The sequence below is a fragment of the Vipera ursinii genome, assembly GCF_947247035.1.
Source record: "Vipera ursinii genome assembly, chromosome: 1".
NCBI classification, from domain to species: domain Eukaryota; kingdom Metazoa; phylum Chordata; class Lepidosauria; order Squamata; family Viperidae; genus Vipera; species Vipera ursinii.
This window is the reverse complement of record NC_139512.1, coordinates 352,882,487-352,894,606: the sequence shown is the minus strand read 5'-3', so window position 1 is coordinate 352,894,606 and position 12,120 is coordinate 352,882,487. Positions and strand designations below refer to the sequence as shown.

Sequence of the window (12,120 nt, the reverse complement as noted above, 5' to 3'; positions counted from 1 at the left end):
AAAGAAAGAAAGAAAGAAAGAAAGAAAGAAAGAAAGAGTGGGTGGGAAGGAAGGAGGGAACGTCTCCACAAAACGAATGTCAGGAGGGCACACGATGGTCACTGGCAATTGGTTTGACAGGCTTCTGTTCTAACTGGCCTGCAGAACAGAATCATGGGAATTTTATTTAGAATAGAATATAGAATAACAGAGTTGGAAGGGACCTTGGAGGTCTTCTAGTCCAACCCCCACTCAGGCAAGGAAACCTATATCATTTCAGACAAACGGTTGTCCAATCTCTTCTTAAAACTTCCAGGGTTGGAGCACACAAAACGTCCACTGGTTAATTGTTAATTGTTCTAACTGTCAGGATATTTCTCCTTATTTCTAGGTTGCTTCTCTCCTTGATCAGTTTCCATCCGTTGCTTCTTGTCCTGCCTTCAGGCGCTCTGGAGGATAGCTTGACTGCCTCTTCTTTGGGGCAAGCCCTGAGATACTGGAAGACTGCTATCATGCCCCCCCCCTCATCCTTCTCTTTATTAAAGTAGACATACCCAATTCCAGCAACCGTTCCTTATATGTTTTAGCCTCCAATCCATTTATTGCTTTGTTTGATTTATGTAGCTGCCCATCTCATCTGCATGAATCTGGCTGGTTTACAATAAAAAAATACCTACTACAAAACCAGTAATACAGGTAGTCCTCAACTTACAACCATTCATTTAAAAGTTGAAAGTTACAACGGCACTGAAAAAACTGACTCATGACCCATTGTTATGACCGCTGCAGCATCCCCGTGGTCACGTGATCAATTTTTATTTATTTTAATTCCATTTATATCCCGCCCTTCTCCGAAGACTCAGGGCGGCTTACAAGCTTAGCAGTAGCCTTCATTCTATGTGTATGCCTGCTTATTAGGGCTTTCACACACACCCCAAGCGGCATTATTACAAAGTCAGCTTAATTGCCCCCAACAATCTGGGTCCTCATTTTACCTACCTCGGAAGGATGGAAGGCTGAGTCAACCTTGAGCCTGGTGGGATGCGAACCTGCACTAATTGCAGGCAGCTGGTGTTACTTAAGGAGGCATTAGCCCACTGCTCCACCAAGGCTGTTGTTAAATTTGGATGCTTTGGTAACTGGGGTGCCTTTATGACGGTTACAGTGTCCCAGGATTATGTGATCACATTTGACGGCCTACTGACAAGCAAAAGTCAATGGGGGACTTCTTAAACCATCCTGTTACTGACTTAACAATTGCTGTGATTCCCTTAACATCCGCGGCGAAGAAAGGTCGTACAACGGGGCAAAACTAAACTCAACGCCTGTCTTGACTAGCAACGGAAATTTGGGGCTCAATTGTGGTCGTAAGTCAAGGACTACCCGTACGACTTAAAACCACATTGAAGAGTTTAAAAAAAAAAATACAAACTCAATTTTATAAAATCTACAACTAAGAGCAGGGGTCTTTCAAACTTGGCCCTTTTATGACTTGTGGACTTCAACTCCCAGAATTCCTCAGCCAGCTGGCTGAGGAATTCTGGGAGTTGAAGTCCACAAGTCATAAAAGGGCCAAGTTTGAAGACCCCTGACTAAGAGGGTTTTTTTAAAAAAAGAATAAAAAAAGAATAACCTCTGTTCAACAAGACCACCGTAAATTTTGTTCTGTTCTGCTCCAGCTACAATACTCGTTAGAAAAAAAAACTCCCCGGGGATTTTTTGAGAACAAGAGGCCTTCCTCTTCCCATTCTCTTTCCTCTTCCCTTCTCCTTTTATGCTCTGCCCTTAACAGGCTTATACTTGTAAGTGCATGAGGGTTTTTGGTTAGTTATTGATCTGATGTAAACTCCTGGGGGGGGGAAATGCTTTTGACTGACAAGGACAAGATAAAGCACTTCAAATAAAGAACTTTCCCTGATAAATCTTGAAAAGATGGCCTGAGACACACAGAAGCTGCAACTCTGGAGAATGAGATTCCAGTGGCTGCCCAAGTAGGCCAGAGAATTATGCTGGCTTAACTTGAAATCAAATTATCTTTATGACGGGAGTTTGGACCAGCGGATGAATGGCTTAACTTCAATTATTGCCTCCATTATTACCTTGTTCAGTTTTTTTACTCCACTGTTTTGGCTGAAGCTGAACTGAACTTATGTACGGGTAACCCTCAACTTACAGCCATTCATCTCTATGCACAAAAGTGGAAGGGTGCCCCGACTCCTATCGTGGACGGATGGCTACAAAAGCTGATGGAATTAGCAGAGATGGCCAAATTGACTGTGCTAATATAAAAAAAGGAAAAAAAAAGAACATTAAGTACTTTTGTTTCTACTTGGAAACCTCTTCTGGACTTTGTGCTTGAGGTGGGAAAAAATGATACTTATGATTTTGGGTTTTACTAATTAAACAATGATCTAGATCAGGGGTGTCAAACTCAATTTCATTGAGGGCCGCATCAGCATTGCGGTTGCCCTCAGGGGTGGGTGGGCGTGGCCTGGGTGGGTGTGGCCTAGTGGGTGGGCATGGCTAGAGTGTGTATGGCCTACTGGGTGGGTGTGGCCAGCTCTACATCGTTGGCATCAAGGGTGCCTATGGGGGCCCGGGCAGGAGTGGGACAGATCTGAGGGTCTCTGGCAGAAGGAGGGTCTCTGGGCCAGAACCGAGGCAGTGGGAGCCATTCCCTCACTGTTTCCAGGATGGCTTCACGGGCCACATGAAACCACTTCGCGGGCCGAATCCGGCCCCTGGGCCTTGTGTTTGACATAACTGATCTAGATCCCATGCATGCGCAGATAAAGTTTCACTTGCTCACCTACTGCTTGTGCAGCCCAGTTCACAACAGGCTGCGGACCAGTACTGGTCCATGGCCCAGAGGTTGGGGACCCCTGACTTAAAGACTGATTTGCCGATGCAGAAATCTGCCGTGGTGGTGAACCTATGGCATGCGTGCCACAGGTGGCACGCAGAGCCCTCTCTGTGGGCACATGCGCCATCACCCCAGTCCTAGGCTTTTAGAATAGAATATAGAATTACAGAGTTGGAAGGGACCTTGGAGGTCATCTAGTCCAACCCCCTGCTCCGGCAGGAAACCCTATACCATTTCAGACAAATGGCTGTCCTTTCTCTTCTTAAAAACTTCCAGTGTTGGAGCATTGACCGCTTCTGGAGGCAGGTGGTTCCACTGGTTAATTGTTCTAACTGTCAGGAAGTTTCTCCTCAGTTCTAGGTTGCTTCTCTCCTTGATTAGTTTCCATCCGTTGCTTCTCGTCCTGCCTTCTGGCGCTTTGGAGAACAGCTTGACTCCCTTTTCTTCGTGGTAGCCCGAGATGTTGGAACCCTGCTATCATATCACCCCTGGTCTTTTTCCCCCCCCCCCCCCCATTAATCTAGAAGACAAAGTCAGGCAAGCTGATCTCCTCTCTTGGCCCGAAGGGTGAAAGGGTTAAGACAGATCCACCCAAGCCTGTTTTAGCAAAAATAAAAAGAATGCCCTCAGGAGTCTGGAATGTACAACATGCAGACAGTTCATCTGGTGGCCACCCATTGAGAGTGAACAATAAAGAAAAGAAGGAAAACGAAGGAACAGTGTGAAGGGAGGGATGATGGGGAAAATTCAAGCCTTGGGTCCAAATCAGGGAAGGGAAGGGAAGGGAAGGGAAGGGAAGGGGAGCAGCCCAGAAGGACACTTCCTGTTCCTCCGACATGGTCCCTCTTTCCCTATCGTCTTTCCAAACGCCGCCTTGGTGATGCCAGCTTGCAAACTATTTTAAGAAAAGCCACCGCAGGCCAGCAAGGAATAAGCAACAAAGTCATCCTGTCTGGCGATGGGGAGAGCAAATGCTCTGAAGCATTTGCCTCTGTGTGTGTGTGTGTGTGTGTGTTTGTGTGTGTGTGTGTGTGTGTGTGTAGAAAGATTTCAGAAGCCAACTGGAGTAGCTTTTTAGACTGAGTGAGAATCAGAAGCTTTGGCTGCGGGAAGGATTACATACAGCCCAAGAACATCCAACATGTGATTCTGAACTAATCAGGATCCCAACGAAGCACGTAACTCGTTCCAGGTGCCCAGCACGCTTGCCGTAGCTGGGTTGTGCAACGGCAAAGCCACCCACGTGCCGGCACAGACACATCCAGACGGTGAACACTACTGGATTATCCTCCTGGCTGGCGAGCGTGGCCTCCCAAATGGATCTCAGCCGGGAGTCACTCAATAAAATAGAGCAACCCACTGAAAAATGGCTTGGCGAAACGGGACTCAAACTCTGATGCTTGCTTCAATCGTGGCTTACTGAAAGAGCCTCCATTGGCTAGGGAACACCTAACATTCAATGCTAAAAGTGGGATGTCAACCCCACCAGAGACAAGAAATTGGCTGAAGGGCTGTTTTCATTTCCTTTCATTTCATTTTCGCCGGCATGCCCCTTCTTGTTGCAAATTTCTCCCAGGGCTTCTGGTTCCCAATGTTCTTCCATTATTAAATGCAGAAGATAAATTCATGCCTTTTTAATCATTCCAGTTCAGTTGGAGGAACCTACCAGCTAAGTTAGCACATAAAAATCATAGCACAAGAGGCTAAAAACCTAACCAACAATTACAGAACAATCGCCCCAAAGCCTAGTAGGAAATTTGCCAATCTTCTCAAAATTACTTGTCTTTTTTTTTTATTAAGATGATTATTTGCTGTCCTTAAAGCCTGCCTCTGGTGATGAATCCAGTTAAAGAATTTTATTGCTACTGCATTTTTTTTTATCCCAATGCTATTTAGAATACACTTTATCCTTTAAATAGTATTTAAGGACTCCTTTTGTTATTTTATGAGAGTTTACAGTGGGTTTACTGCCTCGATTGTTCCAGGTAGAAGGCGGCGGGGGGGGGGGGGGAGGATTCATATAAATAAATGAATAAATACAATCAATTTGCCCAGAAACATAGCATTGCTTCCGCCAAGTCCATCAGCTGGGAGCTCCGCCTGCTAAACCGTTCCATTTTTCCAACCGTTCACCTATCACCCTTGAAGATTTTAAAAGTAAAAGTAGGTAGGGTGTGGCCAATGGACTTTGTGTTCTTTGTTGGGGTGACCCACAAAGACGGAAGCAAAGCTCCCTTCCAAAGGGGGGGTGGGGGGAGGAGAAAGCAAGTTTCCACAAATGCACAAGTCTGAAAACCTTTCCAAGAGTTTCTTCTCTGGCGTCCTCTTAACTTCAGAGTTCGTCATTTTAAATGACATTTAACCCATTACAAATACTGCCCATCCATTTCTCCTTGACAGGAAGTGATTCCTAGGAACGCATGATGTAATTATTAACCCAAAGAGACAGAAGCTGAAGTTGAATGTGAGAAACACACACACACACACACACACACACACAGAGTCCCCCCTCCCCAACCCCAGTCCACGTTGACAAATTCTTTTGACAAGTCCTGTGGTTACAGGGAAGCTGCTTTCATACTGAGTCATCTCTGTTCAAACAGTTTACTGGAAATGGAGGGGAGGGGGAATTTTCAAAGAAACCATGTGATGGCCAGACTAACCACAATCAGCAAAATGTTCACAGGAGAAAGAGAGGGGGGGGGGAGAAAGAAGAGAAAAAAGGGAGAGAGAAGAGAAGAAGGAAGGAAGGAAGGAAGGAAGGAAGGAAGGAAGGAAGGAAGGAAGGAAGGAAGGAAGGAGCAAAAAAGTGTGTGAGAGAGAGAGAACGAGAACTAGTGGGGAGAAAGAAGGGAGAGAGAAGAGAAGAAGGAAGGAAGGAAGGAAGGAAATAAAGAAGAGAGGGAAGAGAGGAAGAAGTGAAAAAGTGTGAAAGAGAGAGAGAGAAAGGAAAAAGGAAAGAAAGAAACAAGAAAGAAAGAAGAGAGAGAGAGAAAGAATGGGAAGTGAGGAAGAAGTGAAAGTTGGAGAGATAGAGAAGAAAGAAAAAAGGGAGGGAGGGAGGGGGGAAGGAAGGAAGGAAGGAAGGAAAGAAAGAGGAGAGGGAAGAGAGGAAGAAGCGAAAAAGTGTGAAAGAGAGAGAGAGGAAAAAGGAAAGAAAGAAAGAAGAAAGAAAGAAGAGAGAGAGAGAGAAAGAATGGGAAGTGAGGAAGAAGTGAAAGTTGGAGAGATAGAGAAGAAAGAAAAAAGGGAGGGAGGGAGGGAGGAAAGAAGGAAGGAAGGAAGGAAAGAAGGAAAGAAGGAAGGAAGGAAAGAAGGAAGGAAGGAAGGAAGGAAGGAAGGAAGGAAAGAAAGAAGGAAGGACAGAAGGAAGGACGGAAGGAAGGAAGGAAGGAAGGAAGGAAGGAAGGAAGGAAGGAAAGAAGGAAGGAAGGAAGGAAGGAAAGAAGGAAGGAAGGAAGGAAGGAAGGAAGGAAGGAAGGAAGGAAGGAAGGAAGGAAGGAAGGAAGGGTGGGTAAGCAAGCAAGTAAATTCAGGCTCCCTGTATAAACAACTTGCTCTGCAATCTTCAGTCCCTTTGAAGTTTAGGATATGCCATAACCCCTTTCAACATTTCTGCTTCATCAAGGGAGAAGTCTGCAGAGAACAGGGAAGGAGTAAACAACGAGAAGGGCCTTGACTGCCCCACACAGAGCAATGGCCAGCCAAAGCACAGCCGCCCAGGAGCCGACCCGAGAATAATGACGCCAGGCTGCTTCTGGGGCTGCCTCTGGATCCCTTTCCTCTGGATCCACGTGCAAACTTTCATTCCTGGGGGATTAATGCACGTGGCTGGCCCACAGATCTCTGGTGGCTTCCAGTAAAGTCTAATTCTCTCCAGAGACAGCAGGAAATCAAGAACACAATTCTCCCCCACCCCACAAAAAAAAAAAAAGAGCACATCAAGAATGGTAGACAATCGGAGTCAACATAACCCAGCTCTGGGTCCTATCCGCCAACGTGCACTTCGTTATTAGTCTCCATTCCTCAGGGCAATTATGATGATGATTATGCATTGATTTAAGTTTATTGGCCAGTCATTTTTACCACTTCCACCACAAGACAGACCTACAGACTAAGCCAGTTGAAACCCACTGAAGACGTGTGGACTTCCAATTCCCAAGGCTGGCTGAGGGATTCTGGGAGTTGTAGTCCACCTGTCTTGAAGTTGCCGAGGGTGAGAAAATATTGGTCTGAGCCGGGGGTCTTCAAACTTGGCCCTTTTGTGACTTGTGGACCTCAACTCCCAGAATTCCTCAGCCAGCGTATCTGGATGAGGAATTCTGGGAGTTGCCCTCCACATGCAGGGGCCTTCAAACTTGGCCCTTTTATGACTTGTGGACTTCAACTCCCAGAATTCCTCAGCCAGCGTGCCCAGCTGAGGAATTCTGGGAGTTGAAGTCCACAAGTCATAAAAGGGCCAAGTTTGAAGGCCCCTGGTCTTAAGCCAAGAGAATCACCGGCCAAATATCCCTCAGGCTGAAGGGGGAAAGAAAACCAGAATCTCCCCCTCCTAATCTGGTTCCTTCCCACCACCCCACACAGCTTCTGTGGCTGAGAGGGAGGGGCGGGCCCAGGGTCCCGCAAGGAGCCTCTGTGGCTAAGGTAGAACGTCCGCCTGGGTCTCCTCATTCCTGGTCCAACTCTTTCACGGGATCTGGGACCGAAACAGATCGACTGGGCCAACATTCTTTGGGACGATTTGAGGGCTTAGGGGAGAATAGAACCTGTAACTATTCCAAGTGCATGTAGCAATTCTTCTCCACTATCCTGCCTGGTTCTGGAGCTGTGACTCACGGGTCCAAAGTGAGCTCACCCCCGGTGGACGGTCACCAGCCCAAAGTCCTGCAGGTTGAGGTCAGTGGTCCAAAATCCCCCAGATGGACAGTCACCAGCCCAAGGGCCCCAGGTTGAGGTTCAATGGCCTAAAGTCCCCAGGCTGAGCTCACTGGTCCAAAGTCCTGTAGGTAGAGGTCACTGGTCCAAAGTCCTGCAGGTAGAGGTCAATGGTCCAAAGTCCTCCAGGTTGAGGTCAGTGTTCCAAAATCCCCCAGGTGAACAGTCACCAGCTCAAGGTCCCCAGGTTGAGGTCACTACCGCAAAGTCCTCCAGGGAGATTGTGTGGCTTCTCAGTTCTCACCCAAGTCCCTCTGTGGCCACTAACACCTTAACCACTGCCTGACTGACTCTCATATAACAACAACAACAACAACAACAACATAAAAATGGAACTGGTCAACAACAACAACAACATAAAAATGGAACTGGTCCCTGGTGCCCAAAAGGTTGGGGACCTCTGGTATAGGGTTTCCTGTCTGAGCAGGGGGTTGGACTAGATCAGGGCTTTTCAACCCCATTGTACCACTTTTAGGATATGGCAACATCCGAGGACCACCAGTCACCTAGCAAGGTGTCAAAAACTTGATGACAAAAAAAGAGATGAAGTACAGGTAGTCCTCGACTTACAACAGTTCGCTTAGTGACTGTTTGAAGTTACAATGGCACTGAAAAAGGTGCCCCCCAAACCACAGCCGAGCGAGACACCTGCCTGCCCGCCTGGCGGCGCTCTTCCTCCTGTCCGAGGTTTTCATTGCTGTGAGCATTTCTGTTGAGAATTGGCAGCGGGGGTGGGGTGTTTGGTTTTTATCCCCCCACCTCTGCTGGGTGGTTGCAGCAGGTTTTGGTCACTTCACATGACCCTGGGACACTGTGACCGTCATAAATATGAATCAGTTGCCAAGCATCTGGAGCCTAGCGCTGATCCTGGCGCTTCCGCTGAGTCCTGGCAGCCCGGCAGCTCCAGCCGTCTCTCGCTCAGGCTTGTGCGGTGCTGCCACCGGTTCAGCTCATTCCCCTCCCCTGCTACCACTTTTCTAGGATGGCCGCGTACCACCTGCCAGGTGCCCCTGTACCACAGGTGGTACCTGTACCACTGGTTGAAAAGCCCTGGACTAGAAGACCTCCAAGGTCCCTTCCAGCTCTACTCTGATTAATGCATTGATTGATACGTTAAAGGTGCAATAATAATGTGGTGTGTCAGGGCGCACCAGGAACCACTGCCATCGCGCTGTCCGTGGCGTGCTTTTGTACCGTGGATTCCTTACCTGTGCACCCTGTGCGTGTTCTAGCATCTCCTCAAATTCCTGGTACTCCTCGTCGTCTGGCTCGGCTCCGGACAGTCGGGCTGCTCTGGCCATGAAGTACGGAGGCAGCTCCCCAATGGCTGTTCCAGCACCCTGGAGGAGAAAGTGCAGGAGACAGGAGGGCGTCAAAGAAAATCCTCATTTTCTTCCCTGAATAATCTTTCCTCCGAACTGGGAATACAGCCAAACGATATACAGCCAAACGGTCCTCACACTTACAACCCCTGTAGCATTCCCAAGGTCATGGGATCAAAATTTGGGTACTTGGCAACAGTGTTTTTTTTTTACATCCATTGCAGCATCCCAGGGTCCTGTGACTGCTAATTGTAGCTGGCTCCTGACATGCTAAGTCAATGGAGGAAGCCAGATTCGCTTAGCAACCGTATGATTCACTTAACATCTGCAGGAAATCGCTTAACAACCATGGCAAAAAAGGTAAAATTGGGTGACTGGAATAGAATAATGATAGGATAGGATAGGATAGGATAGGATAGGATAGGATAGGATAGGATAGGATAGGATAGGATAGGATAGAATAATGAGGTAGAATAGAATAGAATAGAATAGAATAGAAAGAATAGAATAGAATAGAATAGAATAGAATAATGAGGTAGAATAGAATAGAATAGAATAGAATAGAATAGAATAATGAGGTAGAATAGAGTAGAATAGAATAGAATAGAATTATTTTATTTATTTATTTATTTATTTATTTTTGGGACTTATATGCCGCCCTATCTCCCAAGGGACTCAGGGCGGCTTACAACAATAAAAACAACAATACAAAAATTAAAAAACGAATTAAATAACAGCCCCAAAATAAATTAACTACAGTTAAAAATTAAAACATATTTAAAAACCCATCATCAATCCAGGTCAGCCTGATGGAAAAGTTTTGAGGTCGCGGCGAAAGGACCGGAGGTCCGGGGCCATCCGAAGCTCAAGGGGAAGCTGGTTCCAAAGGGCTGGTGCTCCCACAGAGAAGGCCCTCCCCCTGGGGGTCGCCAGCCAACATTGTCTGGCCGACGGCACCCTGAGGAGGCCTTCTCTGTGTGAGCGCACTGGGTGATGGGAAGTCGTCCCTGGTAGCAGACGGTCCTGCAAGTATCCCGGGCCTAAGCCATGTAGGGCTTTAAAGGTAAGTACCAGCACCTTAAATCTCGCCCGGAAGACAACTGGTAGCCAATGCGGCTCACGCAGGAGGGGTGTAATATGGGAGTATCGGGATGCTCCCATCACTACCCGCGCGGCTGCATTCTGCACCAGCTGAAGCCTCCGGGTGGTCTTCAAGGGCAGCCCCATGTAGAGAGCATTGCAGTAATCTATCCGAGAGGTAACGAGTGCATGAGTGACTGTACGTAGGGCATCTCGGTCCAGATAGGGGCGCAACTGGCGCACCAGGCGAACCTGGGCAAATGCCCCCCTGGCCACGACTCCAATATGATCTTCAAAACTGAGTCGTGAGTCCAGGAGGACGCCTAAATTGCGCGCCCTATCAACGGGAGGCAACACCTCTCCTCCCATAACCAAAGATGGAACCTCTTGGACTAAACGAGATGCCGGTACGTAAAGCCACTCAGTCTTGGCCGGGTTGAGCTGGAGCCTGTTCTTCCCCATCCAAATCCGTACCGCTTCCAGGCAACGGGACATCACGTCGAGGGCATCACTGGCTTGGTTCGGGGTGGAGATAAAGAGCTGGGTATCATCGGCATATTGATGATACCTCACCCCAAAACCACGGATGATCTCACCCAGCGGCTTCATATAGATGTTGAACAGGAGGGGCGAGAGCACCGACCCCTGAGGGCCTAGGGGTTGACCTCTGCCCCCCTGTCAACACCGTCTGCGAACGGCCCGAGAGGTAGGAGGAGAACCACCGTAAAACGGTGCCTCCCACTCCCAACCCCCCAAGACGTCGCAGCAAGATACCATGGTCGATGGTATCAAAAGCCTCTGAGAGATCTAATAGGACCAGGACAGAGGAATAACCCCTATCTTGGGCCCGCCAGAGATCATCCACCAGCGCGACCAATGCCGTTTCCGTGCTGTACCCGGGCCTGAAACCCGATTGGTATGGATCCAGATACTCAGTTTCCTCCAGGACCAAAGGGAGCTGCCGTGCCACCACGCTCTCAACAACCTTCGCAAGAAAGCGAAGGTTGGAGACAGGACGAAAGTTGTTTAAAATAGCTGGATCCAAGGCAGGTTTCTTGAGGAGGGGCCTTACCACCGCCTCCTTCAAGGCGGCGGGGAAGCACCCGTCACTCAAGGAAGCATTTATAACTGCCAGGAGCCAGCCTCGTGTAACCTCCCGGGCCGCATAAACCAGCCAGGAGGGACACGGGTCCAACAAACACGTGGTGGCACTTAATTTCCCCATGATCCTGTCCACTTCATCCGGAGTCACAGGATCAAACTCCTCCCAGATATTATCGGCCAAACCCATCGTTTCCCCCTCGTCAGATACTGCCCAGTCGGAGTCCAAGCCAGAATAATGAGAGAATAGAATAGAATAGAATAGAATAGAATAGAATAGAATAGAATAGAATAGAATAGAATAGAATAATGAGGTAGAATAGAATAGAATAGAACAGGAGCCGGAAGGAACCTTGGAGGTCTTCTAGTCCAGCCCTCTGCTCAAGCAGGAGAACCTATACCATTTCAGACAAATGGTTGTCTGAAACATCCAATCCAGTTTCTGAGATATTGGAACACTGCTATCATGTCACCCCTCGTCCTTCTCTTCATTAAACCACACTAGCCCAATTCCAGCAACTGTTCTTTATATGTTTTAGCCTCCAGTCCCCTGATCATCTTTGTTGCTCTTCTCTGTACTCTTTTTTCTAGAGTCTCAACATCTTTTACATCGTGGTGACCAAAACTGGACGCAGTATTGCAAGTATGGCCTTACCAAGGCATTGTAAAGTGAACCTTTACTTAAGTATCTCCTTGCTTGGCAATGGAAATTATCAATTGTAGTTATGAGTCAAGGACTACCTGTAGCTCATTATTGGCTTTGCTGCCCTCTACAAGCAACAGGACAGCCAGGGTGGGTTCAGATGATCTAGGGTTGATCCCCCTCCCCACAAAACAAAA

At 47.8% G+C, this 12,120-nt stretch overlaps 1 protein-coding gene across 2 annotated transcripts in view; it reads right to left on the bottom strand.

Moving 5' to 3' along the window:
* Nucleotides 1-12,120, bottom strand: part of VMP1 (vacuole membrane protein 1) — a 148,319-nt gene that overhangs the window by 55,597 nt on the left and 80,602 nt on the right. For both annotated transcript variants that reach the window (XM_083379821.1, XM_083379820.1), the window contains one exon: nucleotides 8,986-9,117. In XM_083379821.1, the coding sequence (XP_083235947.1) occupies nucleotides 8,986-9,117 (132 nt within the window). The remainder of the gene's footprint in view (nucleotides 1-8,985; nucleotides 9,118-12,120) is intronic.